Raw genomic sequence first — 21,550 nt, forward strand, 5'->3', positions numbered from 1 at the left:
TACTATGCCAAGTGTATAGAATAAGCCAATGTGAAAAAAGTAATATCTGCAGTTTTGCACACTTGGCAGATACCATTGTAAGTGCACTGCAATTAAATACATTATCTGTTCCTTTTTGCAAACTGAGGATGGTAAATCTGTCATAGATGCAGTCAATAGAACTTAACTTGTTTTTAACCCAAAATATTCCTTTAAGGTAAAATAATTGAACAAAACCCCATGAGGATGGGGAAGCACTAGCTAAATCAACAGATTCTTACAGTAACAACAGAATAAATGCAAATATATTAGTGGAGATAAGTTCATAGGAAGGAGACAGAGAACTTGTTACTTCAACATTTGTAATACGAGGAAAGAGAAGTCATTATGGTTACCAAAAAGAGTGCCAACAGACTTCCAGAAACCTAAAGCTTTGTATAATATCCCTGTTGTGTTACTTTTGTGAGAGGAACATTGGTGTGTGTACCTGACTCACTGAACAGCTTATGCTATAGAAATATGTGAATACGTGATCATATTTTACACCAGAGGTCAAATACATTGAATAATACCAGTCAACATCATGCATAGATAGAGCAGGGCGGTATGATGATACATTATATATCATGCAATTGTAGAAATGCATCAAGAGGTAGAGATTTTCCAGCACCATTAATACACTCTAGCTATATTAGCGTCGCTATTTGCAGTATTTCACACAAAAAAGCTATTTACAGCTTCAAATGTGACTCAATCAGCCATAATTAAGACTGTAACATTCTAATAAAAATAAATATTGAAATGTAGTTCATAAAATGTGAAGCTGTAGTGCACTAGTGATTGTTTGCATCCAAATAAAAACACTTTTATCCCCAAAAACTTAATTCACGGGATAATCAAAAATAAAAAATAAATAAAAAAAATTAACCTTTTTTTCAACAAAAACAAAATCTAAAATCACTGTTACTGAAGCTGATTTTGATCATACCGCCCATCCCTATGTATAGAGAAAAAAACAAGCATTTGCAATGACACATTTACCAGCATGAAAGCAAGCACGAAAGCTAAGCCAGACAGGAACAGGAACACCAACAGTCATACAGGGGGAGGGGCAAAGGAGACTCTGTACAGGTAAAGTTAAAGCATATGTCTGACCGTATGGTATCCCCGCGCTACGGGCGGCTTGCCGGCGGGATAGGGGTCTACGGTGTCAATGATGGTCTGCCGCTCGCCCTTCTGGTTGATCTTGCGAAATCTTCGGCGGGACTGTCGGTGCGATGCCTGCCGCTGGAAATACTCCTCATTCTCATCCATATAGTCCACCTGCAAACGGAGGAGAGATTTGAGTGAGACTCTCTCTCTCCCCACACCACCCCCCCATCCCCTCCCGCCTCTCTTACTGGCGCTGTGTAAAAATAGCAGTGGGTGTGCGAGCCTGTGTGTGTGTGTGTGTGTGGGGGGGGGCTGAGCCTCAAACACCTACGTCAAAGAGAGGCATACAACAGACAGAAAGGTAGAAAAAGGGAGATGTAGTTTCAAAGCAGCATCTTGCGAGAGTCTTTCAGTGGTGAATTGTGCATGTTATGCGCTTTCTACGGCATTAAACTAGAAATGAGTTCAAATGGCAATAATAATTGCAGATCACCGTTTATTCACCATATTTGCTGTGGCACCAGGAAATGTCATTGAAGGGGTGGTGTAAACTGACCATCGCAGGTCTTTGAATGGCAGTAAATGAGTGTGGCATCATCATACACATTAAGGATATAAGTTGCATGTAAAACTGGCCGGCCACTGTGACATTATGCCATGAAAAGTGACATGATTATCCCTCTGTCTTATTTTGCTGCAGCCTCAGATTTCACACCCACTCTGCCTTTGGGATTACACATCAAATCTCTCGCTACCGTACCAACTGCTGCTATGGCAACTGCCGGAGAGAGCGAAGCAGTGAGAATATTGGGCGGTGTGAGCAAGTGAGAGTGCAGTATCTATATCCTGCCTCAGCCTGTAATTACAGGGCAGCAATGGCCGGTAATAACAGACGAGATACCCGACGAGGGCACAATCAACTGTCGAGGACAGTTGCCATCGCCCAAACCGAAGATTATGCTTATGCATTTGGCAGATGCTTTTTTGCATTCCTCCCTGGGAATGCAACCTGTGACCTTGATGTTGCTAGTGTCATATATATAGACTCTACTAGGGATGCACGATATTGAAAAAAAATGGCGATATTTTGTTTTTCTGCGATATGAATACAATTTCACCATATGACTTGAATAGCTCTATTAGGAAAACATTAATCATTCTACAATGATTGGGGTGATTTTGATTAGGGCAGTGAATCTGCATAGAAAATAATAAACAAATAACAATTATAGGTCAATACAGTGCAACAAAGATAAAAAATGAAATAAACAGTGCTTTAAATATGTAGGTACTTCTAACAGCAAGGCACAGAAAATAACACTGTATAGTCTTCACTGTATAAAATAAACGCAATCCATCTTTGTTAAAGCCATAAAAAGTGATTTTCTCTTTTGTATTTAGTTTTTTTAATTAAGATTAATGACACAGACAGCAGCTGGAATATTAGGCTGCTGTCACTTTAAGACCGAACACACGGATCCAATATAATGATACGTATCTCAATTGTTTACATTCACATAAGCGAATGTGTTTGAGTATACTCACCGAGGTGGGAATTTTGACATAATTTGAAAGTGTATGTGTCCATTCAAGCACAAATAGAACAGAATAGGTCAAAATACTGTGATACTATTTCAGTATTCTTTGATGAAAGAAAGTTCAAGAGAACAGCATTATTAATGTCTTTACTGTCCGTTTTGATCAAATTAACGCATCTTTGCTAAATTAAAGTATTAATTTCATTAAAAAAAATCTTACTGACTTGAACAGTAGTGCACTCAACATGAAGAAACACACAGAAGCCTATTAAGTTGCAGTCACATGTAGGCGCATTTCCATGAGCTTAACCAAATCCGAGACTGCAGTTGCTGATATGGAGGGTCTCTCTGTACTTGTGAAAGTACATCATGAAGTGAATATGGAACATATCAGAGTGCATGGAAGGGCTTGGGTTCCTAAATATAATACATTTTTTGGCATGGCGAGAGCAATCAAATGGAGGCCATGTTGAAAATGACCCGCAGTGGGCAATTTGCTTGTGGTAAAATGTAAACAAAATGGCAAATTCAAACCAAACCAAATTTTATATGACATTTATGATTAGAGCAGTGGTTCCCAAACTTAACTTTAGTCTGACTCACCCTTCTACAAATATTATATAAACAAATACTGTATAACATAGTTGTCCCTAAAAAGTCTACACTAAGTGCTGTAGCTTGTGTTCAGACAATATGGAATACTAAGAATTTTAATTCATTAAAAATGTTAATAATAATGAATTATGTATAAAGTTAAAGCTAATGATGGCAAAAAGACACAGAGTCACAAAACCTTTTAAATCAGGCTAATTTTAGGTTTTTAACTTTTCAGTATGTTTTAGTGTGCAATCTGTCTCAAAGATCAAGCAATATGCTAATTAAAGCATAAAAAAGCATAAAAAACTAAGACCATCTTGGAAAGCTGGTCGACCATTATGACCCATTCCTAATTACAACCAGCACATTTTCTTTGGAAAATAGTTTTTAGCCAATTGTTATCGGCCTGTGTAATGTCAAATCTGACCTTGTATGTACCCCTGGGGGTAAGCGTAGCATACTGTGAGAACCACTTGGGAAGAGGAATGAAACTGCAGCACAAAACTGCAATTATACAGTGTGATTAGTAAGAGTATTGGGTTAAGATGATTATCTGGTCCATGATTACTCACCACAATCATCTCGGATGGCTCCAGCACGATGCACTCGCATCCACGACGTAAACTCCCAGCAGACCTCTTCCCAAAGCTAGAGGAGAAGAACAGGAGAGACAGAAAGGTTATATACCACTCAACCAATTATGGAATCCTAAGATTCTGTGGGAATGAAAGCATGCTTAGAATCCGAGCCAGAGGAACACATATCCAAACACTTGTGGCAGTGTTCCTGGCCTAGGCAGTGAGGCTCCACTGGGAAAGAAAGTACGACCAGACTGGAAAAGTCCACAGGATGACATCATGGCCATATGAAAGAAGTACAGTGCAAAGTGATGGAGTGTGTGTGAGTAGCAACACAAAAAACTCTATTGAAAATTGAAGAAGGGGACCATGGAAACGTGAGGTACAGTTTAAAGGTAAATACGCAGATTTTTTTTTTTTTAAATCATCTGCACTGAACCTGTTATTGTCGAGTTAAAATTCAGAGACTAGTATTTCCTAATCCCTCTTCTTCACACAATAATTTACTGTCATCAATACAATATACTGTATAATGAGAAGGAAAAATAATTAAAACAGAATAATTAAAATAAATAGGAAAAAGTATAGTTTTTTTAATTAAATTCCTATTTTGTAAAATTGATTGAAGGTAGCATGTGCCACTAGTGGAACCAAACAAAACTGTAATTTGTTTGTTTAAAGTGCCCCTATTATCCAATTTTAAAGGTTCCTAATTTTGTTTTGGAGGTCTCAAACAATTATCTCATAATATGCATTGCACATGACCTCATTTCTTAGAAAACGGTTCTATCCCAGATTCACGCTGCATCCCAATTCTGCTATTTATACTATGCCCTAAAAGTATGTACTGTTTTTGTGAAGAAAAAGTACATACTTTTGAGTGAGTAGCAGAATAGTAGGCAAGCTTCAGGACACAGTACTTCATAAACCTGGCGTCTTTAACTGACAGCTCTGTTGCTTAGTTACATACATCTTGTCAGCGTTTAATCTGCCCTGTCAAACATCATGTCACAGTTAAAAACCTCCAGAATTATTTTATTAATTTCCTACCGTTTCGGAGAGAAATCTAGTAGCACGTCTAAATATATCGTCTATACACGAAATATATCTGTTAGTCGTGTGTCTTTCATGCCGAGACTCGCCTAATGTGTTTGCAATTTGCATAATGATGAATTTAAAAGTTATTGAACAAACGCATCTTAAAAAAGTTCACAATTGCAGATGAAATATATTGTGGATAAAATTGAATAAATATGTTTTCGTCAGGTAAAAACCGATAATTAATCACTCAAACCCCTTTACCAAAACCTCCCTGCTTCAGTTCGTAGGACTCGAACATCCGTGTTTTTGTTTTGTTTTGTTTTTAAAGCTTTTTAGTTGTGTTGTAGTTCTAATCTTTGGATTCTAAAGTAGACTGGCTATCTTTGGAATTCTTATTTCAAAATGCTATTATTAGGAACACACTAATTCTAATTTCAAATATTTTTAAGATGGATATAGTATGCGAATTGGGACGCAGCATCAGTCAGTCTCTCTAAACCCCTCCTTTTTGAGAGCCTACTCTGCTCTGATTGGTCGTAATGGCTCAGTCTGTTCGGTCTCCCGCTTACAGCACATCAGAAACGAAACGTCTTTTAACATATCTGAATTTCAGCACAAAAGGCTTCCTCGGCAGCTGATACACATCAGTTCTAGCACAAGTCATCATCTTTTTAAAGTTCATGCAAAGTGGATTTGCATTTCTGAAAAAAGCATTTTCTCAACATGTCAAAAACACGAAGAAATATTACATTGTTACATAGGTATGTAACTGGAAGTGAGACTGAAATTGCAGACAACTCATCTCGGCAGTTCAGAATCGATTCTTTCTTTTAAAAGGATACTCCACTGTTTTTTTTTTTGTTTGTTTGTTTTCATATTAAACTAGGTTACTCCCTCAACTAAAGACGAGTTGATTCATACCTCTCTCGTTTCAGTGTGTGCACTTAATCGACTCCGAGAGGGAGAGGACTTTTCACAAGTGATGATATTACTGTGCCGAGTCGAAGTGCTCAAGCACTTGCTGTGGTATTCTGCCATACATTATATTTTTCCACTTTACACATTTAGAAAAGCACAATGTTTTATTTTGTCACCATTCTTGGTTGAGTTACACTACTCGTGTAACTGTATTTAAATAGGAAAACGTGGAGGTGTTTGGTCGCTTCTCTGCTTGGCCCATATTGAATGAATTGGGCTAGTTATGTGCCATCTAAGTGCCAGAGCGATTAAGTGCACGCACTGAGACGAGAGAGGTATGCATCAACTCGTCTTAGTTAAGGGAATAACATAGTTTAATATGAAAAAAATGGTGGAGTATCCCTTTAAGAGACTTTATTTGTCCTGCATTTAGCACTTTGCAATTTTTTTTTTTTTTTTAAAGGGGGCAAGATTTTAAACACAATTTAAGAGTTTAGGGTGGGTCTAGCTATTTGGCTAAACAATAGAAGATAGGTGGGACAATTGAAATATATACATATTCAATTCTGTTTGATGCTGTTTGTAATATTACATACTTCACCTTTCATCTGGTTTGTTAATTGACCATCAATGCTGCTTACAAGACACTTTTTGCAGCTGAATGAGCTGCCACTCTGGTCCAAAGCTGACACACACTTACACATACACATAAGTAGAAAGAGAAACCGCTGTTCAACTGCCAGCAAAACCTCTACATACTCTTCAGAAAACTGCGACCGACAAAGCAAGGCTGATTTTACTATGGAAACACGGCACTATGTGAATACCTTACAAAGACAATTGTCAGCATGACAGCATTATAATTACATTTAATTAATAACAGTATGTCAAGATTTCAACACAAGTGAAAACTTTAACCAACATTTGATTTTTGTCACAACAAGCCTTTGGGTAATGCACTACACTAGCTAATTGTATACTGGTTACTGTAGAGGCGCAGCTGGCAGATATAGTAACTAGCTAATATAGTTAGACTAACAGGTGGGGATTCCCGATACATTTATTGTTTCTTAGCTTAAGACCACACACAATGAGTTCTCTGTGTTGAAATGTTGTTTGACTTCCCTTGTAGGCTCCTATCCAAATACAAAACCTCAAGATTTGGAATTTTCATTCATCGCTCATGATATACAGTAGCTATTATCTGAAACCACAAAGAGAATTTCATGGATTCCAAGTATAACTTAAACTGCAAAAATGCAATATGAAAAGAAAAATGGAATACAGAAGCATTTGTAGATGTTTCAAGGTGAATATTGGAAAAATATTTGCCTTGAGCAGAACCAAATGAAAAGAGAAGGGTGGAAAAAGCTCTGACAAACTCTAAAAACAAATTCGCAAAAAAATGTAAAAATGATATTAACACCAAACACTTGTTAATAAATCATATTAACGTCAGCCTTCATGCTACATGCCTTGGGAATTTAACTCATGCCCACCCAGTCTTAGATTCCATATTACACAACATTCCGGGTGTCTGGAATGTGATTCTGTGACGAACGCGGCAGGCACTCACACCCAGCAAAGAACACAGGGGTTTCCAAAGTAAATAAGCCCCTTTTCATCTCTCCACATTAAGCTGAGAAAAGATTAAAGAGCTGTTATGCAAGTGCTGTCGGTGGGCAAGTCAGAGGGGAGAAGGGGGTACATTGGAAGGTTTGAGGACTGCTGATGTACAGTAGAATGGATAATTCAATAACAGGATTCTACTGCAACGCTTCAGTGAGTGCTAAACAGCTGTGCCGGCTCTCAGATCTGCGCTTGCAGACACAAGGCAACATAAAGTAGTGCAAAACAGCATTTCACGAGCAACCCTGAACTGTTACTAGATACGATTCTGGGACCGAAAAACTTGATGCACGCTTAGCAAAGCTTGACACTTGAGGTATCATTACTTGCATTTTATATTAGTAAAATATAAACAAAAATTAAATAGAAACAGAAAACAACATACACTGAAAATAAAAATTTCCTTTACACAAGTATTTGATGGAAAGAATGTTGATAGAATATATTTACAGACATGTATTTAAGTGATCTAATAATGCACTTAATATACAGCCAATATGTAAAAACAAAAACAAAATACTGTACCTGTAGATGAGAGAGAGCAGTTACAAAATTGGTCCAATGAAATCCATGAACAATCCAGACTACTTTAAAATCATGCATTCATTCTCATACTTCTTCCTCAAATGTGTTTTTAATGTTCTTGCTTAATATCCATACACACACGCTGCTACCACACTAAACAGAAACGTGATTTCGGGAGCGCCACATGATAATCCAACTTCACGTATGCTGCCCTGCGAGAACTCTGTTCTGACAGCTCCGTCTGCCGCCTTCATCTTACAAGAGCGTGTGTGTTGGGGAATGTGCGCTCTTGAGAGTTAGCGGTGTTCGACCAAAGCCAACATTCCTGCCTGCCTCTTACTTCCTGTGGAGCCAAAAGGGAGTGGTTGACCTCTATCCACAAACATCGTGACCTCTTAACCTAAACTCATAACCTGTACCGACTTAAGGCTTGAGACTACAATCAAAGCCAACCAGGGAAAATTTTGAGTCTCGTTTTAATTTTAATGATTCCAAACGCAATTCTACTTATTGATTTTGATTCTTATCGCTACCTAATTTCATTTCCAATGAAGTAAGAAACAAACAAACATGGATGTCATTCACATTCTAAGTCTTGCAGCAAAACATTTCATTTTAGCTGAATACCATGAACAAAAATCAACAGGCCAAAGAACACTTATACAAGCGTCTTTTGTCTAAATGGTTTAAAAAATACCATAGCAAAAACAATTAACCCTTAGGGGTCCAACGTGTCTTTGAGATGTTTTGACATGCCCTGACATCTCCAGACATTTGTGCTGTTTTCAGTAGCTTATATATTAGTGACAAAGGTGTCATTACACTCTATTCAGCACAAACAGGGCTATATAATATGCGAGCAACATGTATGTATATGATTGTATTGTATTTTTGAGAGGATAATGTGTATGCAAGTTTCTGAAATGAGGCCACAAAACACATACCAAATATGTGTCCACCAGACTTTTGACTTATGGATGTTGTCACCTAGAGTTTTTGCTTCAGACGATCTGAAAATCATCCTGGCTAATCATTCACAGAAATGTTTAAGTTTAGAGGCGTGCTCCAGAATATATATATATATATATATATATATATATATATATATATATAAAGTACAAATGTTTTGTTTCAATTGTAAGTGGACACATAAAAAAGTAGACATTTTACAGTTTTTTTTTTTAATATTTCTTATTTTTTTAATATATATATATATTATATTTTGTATGACAATAAAAGATTGACAATTTATTTTAAGTCTATTTTGCTGCTATGTGAAGAAAATCCAGCAAAACACACCCTTTTTCAAAAAGAATCAAAAGTGCGCTTCTCAAACAAATATCAATGATCATATTGTGGTCAATGGGCTATATGCACGCATAAGTTCCGCATTTGACGTAAGGATGCTCGTCCATTTCCGGTTGTGTAGATTAAAGCGGAGGAAAACCGGAGAAAACGGGATTATGGCAGAGTCTTCAATATTTACTGTCCTCCCGTCTTTGAAACGAAACGTACTTTGATTAGTTCGAGTTGTTCCGGGAGTTCCATCGAGTGTTTAGATGTAATTTTATATATAATTATGTTTATTTAATATAATTTTAAAAAGAAGCATAAACACAACGAGGGGTGTCTGTTTTATCTGTTTTTGTGACTAACGTTTCATTAGTATAACCATGGAGTATAAAATTCAATATAAATTCTCGGTATTGCATTGGACTCTATGATCGGCGGAAGTTATCGAGCATCCTTAATCCTTCCCCGGAAATAACGCCGTGCATAGAGCCCATAAAATAAAATGCATTTTGATTATAATCAACAATGACAATGTGTACAAGACCAAAGTACCCTAAATTCACGTTTCTTTTAACGTTTCTGTCAGTCTGAGGTGTCATTGCCGTAATTCGTTGCGGTGGGTTGTGTCCTTTGCGCGTGACTGTCTTGCTCCGGACTTGACTCACTGAAGAGGTCAGTCTCCATTTTCCAGAAATTCCAAAAGTCTCCAGAAATTTGGATTCATACTCAAATTTGAATAAGTAAACCACACAAAAAGGACTATTCATAATTCACAAAAAACTAAACAGCACAAACAAGCCACCAACTACAAACCAAACTGGGTTTGTACAGCTAGGGGACTGTACCTGCGGATTGGCATGCAAAAGTTGAGAAATTGTGGCTGAACAACAAATGAGGCATGTTGATGCATGCAGGGAAGCATTGTCTGGGACAGGGTACCTATCAGATGTCACAGATAATATTCTCATGAAGTAAATGCATATCACTGCAGGGTAAGAATAGTATGGGAAAACCAACTTGGAGTTTGTTTGCATGAGGTGAACACATGCAAACATAAGAGGTAGTTGTAATAAAAGTAAACATCTTACTGAAACTAAGAATTTAAAAGTAATTTTTTAGTAACTTGTTTTATCTATTGATGAATAAAAATAAAAAGAACTATGGACAATCTGAGCATGAAATTCAAACTAAATTTAAAATGATTCTGAACATCTGGTTACAAAGTAAATATTTTAAGTTAATAAATAATAAACACGTTCACATCTAGCAAAGCAGGTAAGCAAATTAAATATTTTAGTAAGTAATTTTAGTAATAGATTTTCATCAACTCACAAACCCCCTTCAGTTCCTCACAAAACCCCAGTTTGGGAAAGTCATGTTGCTTGTATACAAGATGAAATAGCACAAAGCAAAGGAACTCTGTATAGAGCGCAAATGTACCATTTTAAACTGACTTCATCCCAAACACTTTAGGAAAATAATCATTATAAAATGCTTGGTTTTGTTTAGCAATAGAGCAAAGAAAATCATTAGATGCACCTCGCACCTAGAAGCACATGTAAATACCTTGGTACATGAGTATGATAAACATTCGGTACCATGAAACAGCAAAGAATTCTACTATTTCCTAACAACATATCAGTACCATGGTAAAACCACAGTACTATTTTGTAATGGTAAAAGCCACATCTCAAGGGAACTGTGGCTAACAATGTTTTCTAAGTCTTGTGGTCAGGAATAGGTAAGAAAACAATAGACTTACGGAAGGATCCGATTTAACAGATTTTACAACAATAGTAAGTCTTGTTGATGGCTAAGTCTGCAATAACGGCTCAGACTTGTTGTTTAAGCACTGGCATGAGTACCAGGTGGTACCGGCGCTGACATTTTCAAATGCCACCTCAAACTCAACTCTGACTTCTGCCAGAACTTTGCACACCATTAGGCTTTTAATGATGGCAATTGCACTGCAATTAAACACTTGCATGCAGCATTTGCAGTGAGTGAGTATTTCATGTGCAATGAAACACAAATTTGCTTTTTAAAAGAGAGTGATTTTGTTTGGAAAGAAATGGGAATAAAATAACACACACATCATGCAGCTGAAGCTGTTATTGCAGATCTGGTCTGTCTCAGACAAGAATCGGTACAGGAGGTAGAGGTGAATTCTCTTGAACGTGCTATCAAGACATTGTTTAAGAAGTGCACCGCTGTCCTGTTGGTTTTCATTCACTGGACGCCTGAGTCACAGTCTATTACAGGAGAAACACATCACAGCTCTCTCCGTGTAGACAATTGAAATAGCGAGGGAGGGAGAGACCAGCTTCTCTCATTGCCATGGTGATAAAATGACATATTCCCACAGCAAGCCAAATCTAAAGCATCTCTGTCAAGTGCTTTTTTGAAGCTTGCTATGCTTTTAAATTCCACTCAGTCAAAATGTTTCTTTCTGCATGTCCTTGCTACAGTTCACAGCTTGCTCATTTCTGTCATATCAAGTTTTATGCTAGAGCCTGGTTATATGGCACCAAACAAAATGCTGATTCTTGAGAATGCGGATAGTCTTTATTTGCATATGTGGCCTTTCTAAAGTAGTCAAATTATGATGTTTGGATTAGGTTTCTGATTACATGTCAGGGTCAGAAAAAAAATTCACCTAAAATGCTGTCATCATTTACTCAGCCTTAATTTGTTCCAAACCTGCATGATATCCTCGAGTGGAACACAAAAGAAGAAGGTCTGGTAAAAAAAAAAAGTAGCATAAACATATAATAAAAGTAGCCCAGCATGTGATGTGTGGCAAATATATATATATATATATATATATATATATATATTTCTGGTACTTTTGAAGCTTGTAGACAATATCCATTTACTAATAATGAAAACAACAACTAAGAACCTTTAAAATGTCTCCTTTTATGTTCCACAGAAAAAAGAACATCACAAGAACGACATGACTTGTTTGAGTAAATGTTGACAATTTCAATTTTTAGTTGAACTATTCTGTTACACAGGAAAATAAAAATAAAAAATTAAACACCAAAAGTGACCAAAATACCACAGACATTTTTTGGCTCAGCATCCATGTGACCAAACAATTATGCTGAGACAAAAAAATAAATAAATAAATACAAAAATAACAATAAAAATTCCCATAATGAATGTTCATATATATATATATATATATATATTAGGGCTGGGAATTTATTAGAAAAATTTAACTAATTAATCGCACAACTTGCTGTGATTAATCGCAATTAATCGCATTTTTTCCCAAAGCTTATCAATACTTATACGTTAAAAATGATACATTTACACAATGAAGTATAGTTTAAACAGAGCGTTTTATTACAATGATCTTATGAACTGTAAACGTTCTCTCCTGGGAACTAGTATGGGTAATTCCCATGAAGTGCAACATTATAAAACAAAGTGTATAAGTGTAAGTTGAATTTGATCAGAAATCCTAAATCATCTTATAAAGTAAGGCAATAAGCCAAAAGCAATTTCTTCATATCCACCAACAATATAATTAAACAAAATGTTAAAGTGTAAGTTTAAACTACCAAGATCATCAAAATGGTTGGAACTTAATCCAAAGCAAAAACTTTTTTTTTATGCCCCAAACATGTCGCACCAAACAGCCTTTGCAGAACAAATAACACAAGGAGAATGTTACATATTTTGCCACAACATTTTGCCTACTCTTTTGCATTGAGCCAGCAACTAAGACAGACCAGTTTGACGCAAAGTGGCGCTCGGTGGTTTGACTCACAGTAAGGGCAAATGAACGGAAACTCCACTCCTCATCTATAAAGTGTGCTGTGACGCCTAAGTAGTTGTCATTGCTCACAGACGTCCAGTGATCTCCTGTGAGGGCGACGTTCGTTGCGTTCTCAAGCATGTCCATCCTCCGTGCCCTCTCGCTGTCATACAAATGGTGTATTCTCGACACAATCGTTCTTCTAGATGGTAGATTGTAAGAAGTGTCTCCCGATGCAATTTGAATTACTTCTCGTAGTCCCTCGTCATCTACCGTGTTAACTGGGCGGCAGTTTCTAGCTATCCATCTAGCAATAGAATCGGTTAAAGATTCAGTTATAGATTTGTTCATCGGCCCGCCACGAGGCCTACAGTAATCCAGCATGGTCGATTGGCGAGACCCTCCTGTAGCCTCGCTAGTTGCGGCAAGAACACCTGGGTGTTTTGCGTTTAAATGGTATAGTAAAGACGAATTGCTCCGGTGGTATTTAAATTCGGCTTTGCAAATTGTACATACCACCACTTTTCTGTCTGTGCCATCAGGACATTTTTTTAATGTAAACTTTCCATCTAAAACTCCACCGTTATCGCTCTCCATCATCGTGCAGTGTGATTTCGCTCAGTTAGCACACTCCTCTGTCACAACAGGAAGTTGTTAAAACGGACGCGATTGGCTTGCGTCAATTGCGTTAATTTATTTTAATGCGTTAAACATGTAAAATTAATCGCAGAGATTAACGCGTTAACTTTCCCAGCCCTAATATATATATATATATATATATATATATATTACAATTTTTTTATTTCTTAAAATTCTACAACTCCTCTCACTAATTTAATTATTTAATGAATTGATCAAATTGAAAGCATTTGACAAACTATGACAGTATTTCTATGCAATAAAAAATATGATAAATGCTTTTTGAAGGTATTTTCATTAAATGCTAATTTAATTCTACTAAACTGGCCAGTCACATTTTGGATGTACACTCCTCCACAGGCCATTTCAGTGGCAAACTGGGGTAAAGACCTGATAGGAAGCTATACTGAAAAGAAACATTTACTCTTTTTAGGCTTTACATATTTTCTTTATTCAGGATGCTTAACATTTCTTTGTTACGATTAAACTGTCTAGATTTGAGAACTTTTAAAGGGAGAAGGAAGGTACAAGGTTAATATGAATGAGAGGTTAATGGAAAGGGAATTTGTTTTTTGTTTTTCTGTAATGATATTTTTCTGAATGGTATTTGATGACATTCCTGGATGACCTACCTGGAGCGTGGCAAGAACATGGACTCTTTGATGAAGACGGATCCCGAGAGCAGAATGTACCAGCATGTGCCAATGTCATCAGGACTGAAAGAGAGAGAAAAAGAGAGGAAGATGAAAAAAATTAAGAGTCTAACAGGAAACAAAACATGCTTATGTCTAACATGTGGTCTGGTTTGCTGTATGGTTAGAGAAAAAGCAGCTGACACAGACACACATAACATCAATGCCTAATGTAAACACTCTGTCATCATTTTTGTCCTGTGATACACTCCTGACAAAAGAAGACATTAGGAGATTCCCCAGAGGAAAACCGAGAACAGAGCTATCAAACGGCCAACAAACCATCTCTCTTCCTCCTGTAAGTGATGCCAGTTGAAATATGACTGCTTGATTTATGTGAGTGTGTAGGAAATAACACACTGACACACAATCCACACTCCCTTTTTTCAGGTCACAGAGCAGTCAGGAACGTTAGACATCTTCTGAGGCGCGCTGGGTCGACGCCAGAGACATCCTTCCACCTCCCGGCGAGCACCGCTCCATGTCTGCCTCTCCAGTAAGTGTTAAAAGTGGGAATGTGAGAAGATGGGCAACCCAATGAGCAGCGGACATCTTGATCACTGAGTCAGAACAGCACTCCAGTGAGATAACATGCCCAAAGCAGTGCTGGGGTTTATGAGCTGACAGACAGTCCTAACATGAAGCAAATAACCCAGATTTCATGCTACACTGCACAATTCATTATTCCACATTTTAATATGCGATTTCATGTTTTTTGTCTGTGATGAAATTCCTTGTATATCTTATTCTAATGGTGCATTCAAGTTATGTTGAAAAGATCGCAATTACGAGGTGAACGCACATTAAAGGAGTAGTTCACTTTAAAAAAAAAAGTTTGCTGATAATTTACTCACCCCCATGTCATCCAAGATGTCAATGTCTTTCTTTCTTCAGTCAAAAAGAAATTAAGGTTTTTGATGAAAACATTCCAGGATTTTTCCATATAATGGACTTCAATGGGAACCAAACGGTTCAAGGTCCCAGCTTCAAAGGGCTTTGAACGACACCAGACGAAGAATAAGGGTCTTATCTAGCGAAACGATCCGTCATTTAAAAAATAAATACAAATTTTTAAGTTTTATGAGCACAAATGCTCGCCTTGCTCTGTTCTGTGATGAGCGTTCGTGACTCTCCTGTTCAAACTCGTTCATCAAAATGAACAAATCTTTTTTAGAGTCATGACTCGAAGGGTCCTAGACAAGACCCTTATTCATCGTCTGGTGTCGTTTAAAGCGCTTTGAAGCTGCACTGAAACTCTCATTTGGACCTTGAACTGTTTGGTTCCCAATGAAATCCATTACCTGGAGAAAATCCTGGAATGTTTTCATCAAAAACCTTCATTTCTTTTCGACTGAAGAAAGAAAGACGTGGACATCTTGGATGACATGGGGGAGAGTAAATTATCAGCAAAAGCACAACAAAGTCATACATACGAGTGGGAAGGTCGGGATGTTTACGAGTTTGGGGGCACGTCAGTGAGAAAAGTCACGAATACCACAATATGTAAAGGCGTTTTTAGCAGTGACATTGCCAGGCTTTTTTATTAACAATAAAATAAGATAATTCCCTGCACAAAATATAATGGCATTGTAATTTAACAATATAATATGCAACAATACATTTAACAGTGGCTTCATGAATTAAATAAAACATTAAAAAACTGAAACACACCTGATGCACGTACTTTGTTCTCTAAGAGATGGTACACCGCCATCTTGCTCTGGTTCATAAATACAAACTTCCCAGGAGGACTTCAATGTACCATTTACGGTCAGTTTTTGACAATAACTTAGATAAAAATATAGACCTAGTGTGAGCATCAGTCCACAACCCTATTTTATAATTATGTTGAACAACAGAATTCCTAAAGGAAACATCATCAACCAGGATTATGCAAAAAAATATCAGATAATTGAAATCGCACCAAATGACATCAATCTCAATAGGGTCAATAGATTCAACCTCCCTATTCTCAAACTATTACAATTTTCACAATCAACAACTTTAAATCCATAGTTTTGTGTCATCCGCATTTTTGTCCTATTTTAATATACATTTTTGCCTCTTTTCAAAGTTTGTAATGTTTTATTCTCTTTGTATATGGTTGGTTTGGTTCACTGCATATAACTCTTTAATGAAGTAAAAATTAAAATCTTCTGTCATACATGGCAACTTTGTATATTGGATTGCTCATTTTATAACGGAAAAGGCACTATTTATATCTCTCAACTCGTATATACAGTAACACCACAGTCTCACACTTTAATTTCATACAAATGCAAAAAGCATCACCTTGTGTCTCTGTGATTGGCTGCAGTAAAAATAACATCCAAGCACTTCAGTATTAATATTTCTATAATTGTTGCAGTGTGTCTTGTTGTGCCACCAACCTTTTTATAAAACTTTAAGATAATTTTAACTCAAATGAAATTAATATTTCCCATCCTTGTATTTACGTAATTATCTAGTATAAGTAGCCATATTTGATTGTTGCACCCATTGAAATGTCCATATGGATCAACAGAATGCTTTCCTTAACTTTGAGTACAACAGACAGTACTCCAAACTTCTGGAAGTTCTTTAAATGACAATCCTAAACAACATGCACACATGAATACTCGCTCCAGCATCTCAATAGGACTAATGAGGCAGCTCCTGACTTCTCTCAAACGCAGCATGATGAGCACGGCTTGCTTTTTTCGTTCTCTTTCTGCATCGCTCCCTTCATCATTGCAGCTTCTGTTCCCTCTTTTAATCGTTTTTTTTTTTTTCCCGAGCGCGCGCAGACAAAAACGAAGCACTCAATTATTAATCAGCAGAATGCAAAGAGGGAGAAGGAGAGAGCGGGAATGATGGAGGGCGAGAGACGGAGAGCGTGAGGATGTTCTGCACCATCAACGGAGCAGCGCTGACTGAACTGGGTCACTGAAATACACTCTTCCAGCGCTCATCAAATGCTCATCAAGCTCACAGCCTCAGCCTCCAGACCCTCAGGAACGACTGGGGAGCAGCAGAAACCAGAGCAGGAAGTCAGGCACGGTTTGAAGGAATATGGACTTCATGCGTTCATCCTTAGGGGTTATTTATTCACTAATCTTCAGTAAGTTTAAAAAAGGAAACTCTTAATTAAAGGTTCAAATCCACAGACAAATACATGGAAAAGTATAATATTAATAGTGTTGAGTGTTCATGCTTTTACAAATCTATATCATAGCATCCCACATTATAATGCATATAGTTTCTCCAGGTTTTACTGAACAATGTCAATGTTCATTTATTACAATTGTACAGAACAAACAATAATGGTACCAGCAGTTATTACTGGCATTTTAATAATATTTTTCCAGAAACCATGGTTACCATGGTCAATTTTGTGAGGGTGTCACTAGATATTAGCAAAAAATGAATGTCAATGAAAATGTCTGTTAACTGACATTTTGATTCTCAGTATATTAAAAAGTTGTAAATCTTTACGACCAACTTTGTTAAATATAAAAATGAATCCAATCCAATCCAGTCAGAAATTGAACATGATCATCTCACTGTTTGCTGCTACGACCTACGTCTACTGACTAGCCAATAAAACTGCAACATGAAATGGCGCATTGATCAACACGACATGGTGCTAAAACTTAACACTATTTACTATGCCAAGTCATGACTGAATCCATATTCTCCTATTTTGCTTCTTCCTCTTTTGTTCAGCGCACATAAAAAACACAATTTCTGCAATTGCACCACTAAAGCATACTGATGACATTTTATTATTCTGTAATATATTGTCTCATAGCCTACAAATCAATAGATGTCATCTTCATGATCTTTATGTTGTACCCATGTTTATTAGATCCATGTCGTATAGTGTGATTTGTAATTATTTTATAGGATTGCAGAAATCGAACAGTCTATAGCAGGCATAAGTTACTGTTAAAATTACAGTAACTCCACTAGTATGTAACCAGTAAAATTCTAAAAGTTTTATAATTGTAAAAGGTTATTAGGACTTAAATGCGCATTCAAATCAAGTATGGACAAAACCGTGTTTATAATCGGTGTTAAAGTGCCTACATTTCTTGTAAGAGCTGTGTGTTTGTGCCCAGCGGCGGATCTTGGGCTGATGCGATTCCCAGCAGGAATACAGAGAGAGTGATGGGGAGAGGGAAACCTTCTGGTGGCCATGACTGTAAGAGAGAACCCTTCTGCTGTGTGTGTGTGTGTGTGTGTGTGTGGAGTGTGTGTGGGGCACTTTCTCTCTTTTTAAAATCCACTATTTTATGTGCAACACTCTGTACGTGGTGCTATAACCCCCCCTCCACTTATGTACCCAGCGTCTCACTAAACGGGTTGAATGGTTACACACTGTATATAAATCTACTATTTGTATTGTAAAAAAATAAATAAAAAAATCTTCAGAGCATTGTCAATAGATAATGCATGTTAAAATATATTTTAATGCATGTTAATTAGGGGTGTAACGATTCACTCGTTTTCTCGATGCATCCTGGCGATGCATATATGCATCGATCCTGAAACATATGTATTTTGAATCGTGAATCGTTTATTTACGTGAATAATCGATTTAAAAGGCTAAGAATCGAATTAATCACGATTTTATAGCGATTCAGTGGTTTAAAATATATAAACACAACCTTAAAGTGTTCCTGGTACAAGCTGCCTCACGCATTGGCCGTCATACGACATCCGCATTTGATTGGTTTCAGGCGCTCACACACCCCTGATTTCGCACGCTGAAGCCCGGTCGGTCAAATGCCTGAAAGATGAGTTTATCTTTCTACCTGTTGAGCTACTCATGTCGTGATCAGCTTGTATTACCGCAAATTAGTTAAAATCTCCCGGAATCTAGAGCGAGCGTGCATACGAGACAGAGGTTGTGCTCCAAACCGCGTATCGCGCGTGCACGCACGCTTTCAGAGAGGGAAAGCGAGCGAGAGACCACCTTGCGTGTACGGAGAGAGTCCATGTAATAAATGAATGAAAGCGTTTTATTTCATAGTGCCCACGCAATGGCATGGCAGCTTTATCAATTGCTTGAGCGGTTTGCCTCAAAACTATTGCTTTCTCGACAGAGAGCTCAGCTGGAGAGCTCAAACATGGACTGCTCAAAAATCTGTAGTTAACATTATGAAAGCATGAGAGCTATATGGGACCGAGCGCGAGCAAAATCCAGTGAAAAGATGATAACGAGTGCACTGAGAGGACGTAAAATGAAACTAATGAAAACGTCTCCAATAATGTGTGCATGTAGTCATTTAATGCAATACTTTAAGAGCCTTTTTCAAAATATTTGCTACTTGCAAATGCTAATTTGTAGGCCATTGAATTTTTTTTTATAATAATATATTCATTAAAATTAAAAACAAACATGAACTAACATTAACAATGGACAAAATCCCCACTATCTGATCCCCGAAGGCCGCTGTAGGCTAATTCAAATCCAGACAAAGATGGGTGAAGCATTGAAATAATACTATGATGCATATAAAAAAAATTATGAATCGAATCGAATTAATCGAATCGCATCGAATTTGGATGTGAATCGCATCGAATCGAATCGTTCTGAATTTGCACAAATCGTTCATGAATCGAATCGAAAACCTATGAATCGTGAATCGAATCGATTCGCTATACCCAAAGATTCACAGCCCTAATGTTAATATATATTTTTTAGTGAATTTAGACTAAAATTGTTTTACATGTATATATTGTGCATTCATACAAATTTAAATAAAGTGGGGTCCACGTTGAAAATCTGATATTTTCTTTCATTTGCACCTGAAATAAACTTTTTAATATTCTGAGAAATTGAAAACCAAATTATGATGTTAAAGAAATATTTAAATTATTGGTTCAAGCAAAAATGAAAGTTCTGTCATCATTTACTCACCCTCATGTCGTTTCAAACTCGTTAGACTTTTGTTTTTATTTTGTTTTTTACTTTTGAGCTTGCTGTCCCTCCATAAACGGCTACACAACTACCACTTAGATGCTTCAAAAATTTCATACAGAGATTGTCAAACTAATCCAAATGAAAAGAGCGTGATCACTTTAGCCCAAATTCTCAAAAGAAACTTTATATAAGCTTAATATAAGCTCAAATGTGCTGCGTAACACACGAGAATGAACCTCACTGGTTCTCGCAGAAGCTCAAACGTGCTGCGTAACACGAGAATGAACCTATTGGTTCTCAGATGTCAAGCGAACTGTTTACGATAACTGACGTGTGCGTTGATAAATGTTTATATGTAAATAAAAGCCTAAATTGTCCGTTGATCATGTAAAGGGATCTTGTCACTTCAGAAAATATGGACTAAACTGCTCAATTCAAATCGATTAGTTTTAGCATCTCTTAATTTACTTTAAGCGTCAAAGTGGTAGATTGTGACCCCAAGCATGTGAACTTGCAAATCCAATTATACCGTAACATATGCATCACAATTGTGTATTTTATTGTGAGATAGTCCTAATGCTAAACAGAAATTCTGGTATTTCACACAATCTGTGGTTTTATCTACAATTTGTAAAAAAAAAAAAAAAAAGTATTGTATTTCATAAAAAAAAGAGACAAAATTGGAACTATAAATTGACACAGAAAAATATATATCAATCGATTAATTCAGTTATGATGTAAAGAATTACTTTCTTGTTCAAGATCATAATTAGCAAGAATAGGCAAAAGTCCCTGAGCAAATCCCCCTGAGGTTTGTTTAACAAATTTAAACATTGCTTAAACATATTTACAAAAAGCAGAAATCAATATGCCTTTAACAACATTAAAACCTTTATCACAAATATTTTCAAAAGCCCTAGTGTGATATTATTGTCCTCCCGTCCCAAACCGCTCAAAAATAAAGTATAAGCAGTAGAATCTCGGAAAGCATGTTTGTGTATGGCACTAGCGGTTCAGAGGCTGTTGCGGTGGGAGTGGTTTGTTCCTGAGGGAAATCAGCAGCAGCACACACAAGTCTGAAGATTATTATTAGCGCGTAGCTTTAAAGCAGTGAGCTGTCTTAAAAAAAAAAAAAAAAACAGTGGAGTGAGTCGCTGAGGTACAGCGTCAAGGCTGGTGTAGCAGACACAGTGGAGTGTTAGAACTTAAATAGTCTGCCACCGGGAGTTTTGAGAGTGCGTGGATAAAAACAACCACATTAAACAGTGCACTGACTCACATTGTTAAACAAACCC

At 36.9% G+C, this 21,550-nt stretch overlaps 1 protein-coding gene across 8 annotated transcripts in view; it reads right to left on the minus strand.

Moving 5' to 3' along the window:
* The window catches only part of rapgef2b (Rap guanine nucleotide exchange factor 2b), a 114,514-nt gene that overhangs the window by 51,246 nt on the left and 41,718 nt on the right, over positions 1 to 21,550 (minus strand). For 7 of the 8 annotated variants that reach the window (XM_039648694.2, XM_039648695.2, XM_039648693.2 and 4 more), the window contains exons 4-6: positions 14,288 to 14,371; positions 3,839 to 3,914; positions 1,135 to 1,302 (exon numbers count right to left, since the gene is read on the minus strand). In XM_039648694.2, the coding sequence (XP_039504628.2) occupies positions 1,135 to 1,302; positions 3,839 to 3,914; positions 14,288 to 14,371 (328 nt within the window). Of the gene's footprint in view, positions 1 to 1,134; positions 1,303 to 3,838; positions 3,915 to 7,957; positions 8,216 to 14,287; positions 14,372 to 21,550 lie in introns of those variants that run through there. The other variant, XM_039648699.2, reaches the window with a different exon arrangement.

Source organism: Pimephales promelas, chromosome 9, assembly GCF_988280905.1.
Source record: "Pimephales promelas chromosome 9, fPimPro1.hap1.1, whole genome shotgun sequence".
NCBI classification, from domain to species: domain Eukaryota; kingdom Metazoa; phylum Chordata; class Actinopteri; order Cypriniformes; family Leuciscidae; genus Pimephales; species Pimephales promelas.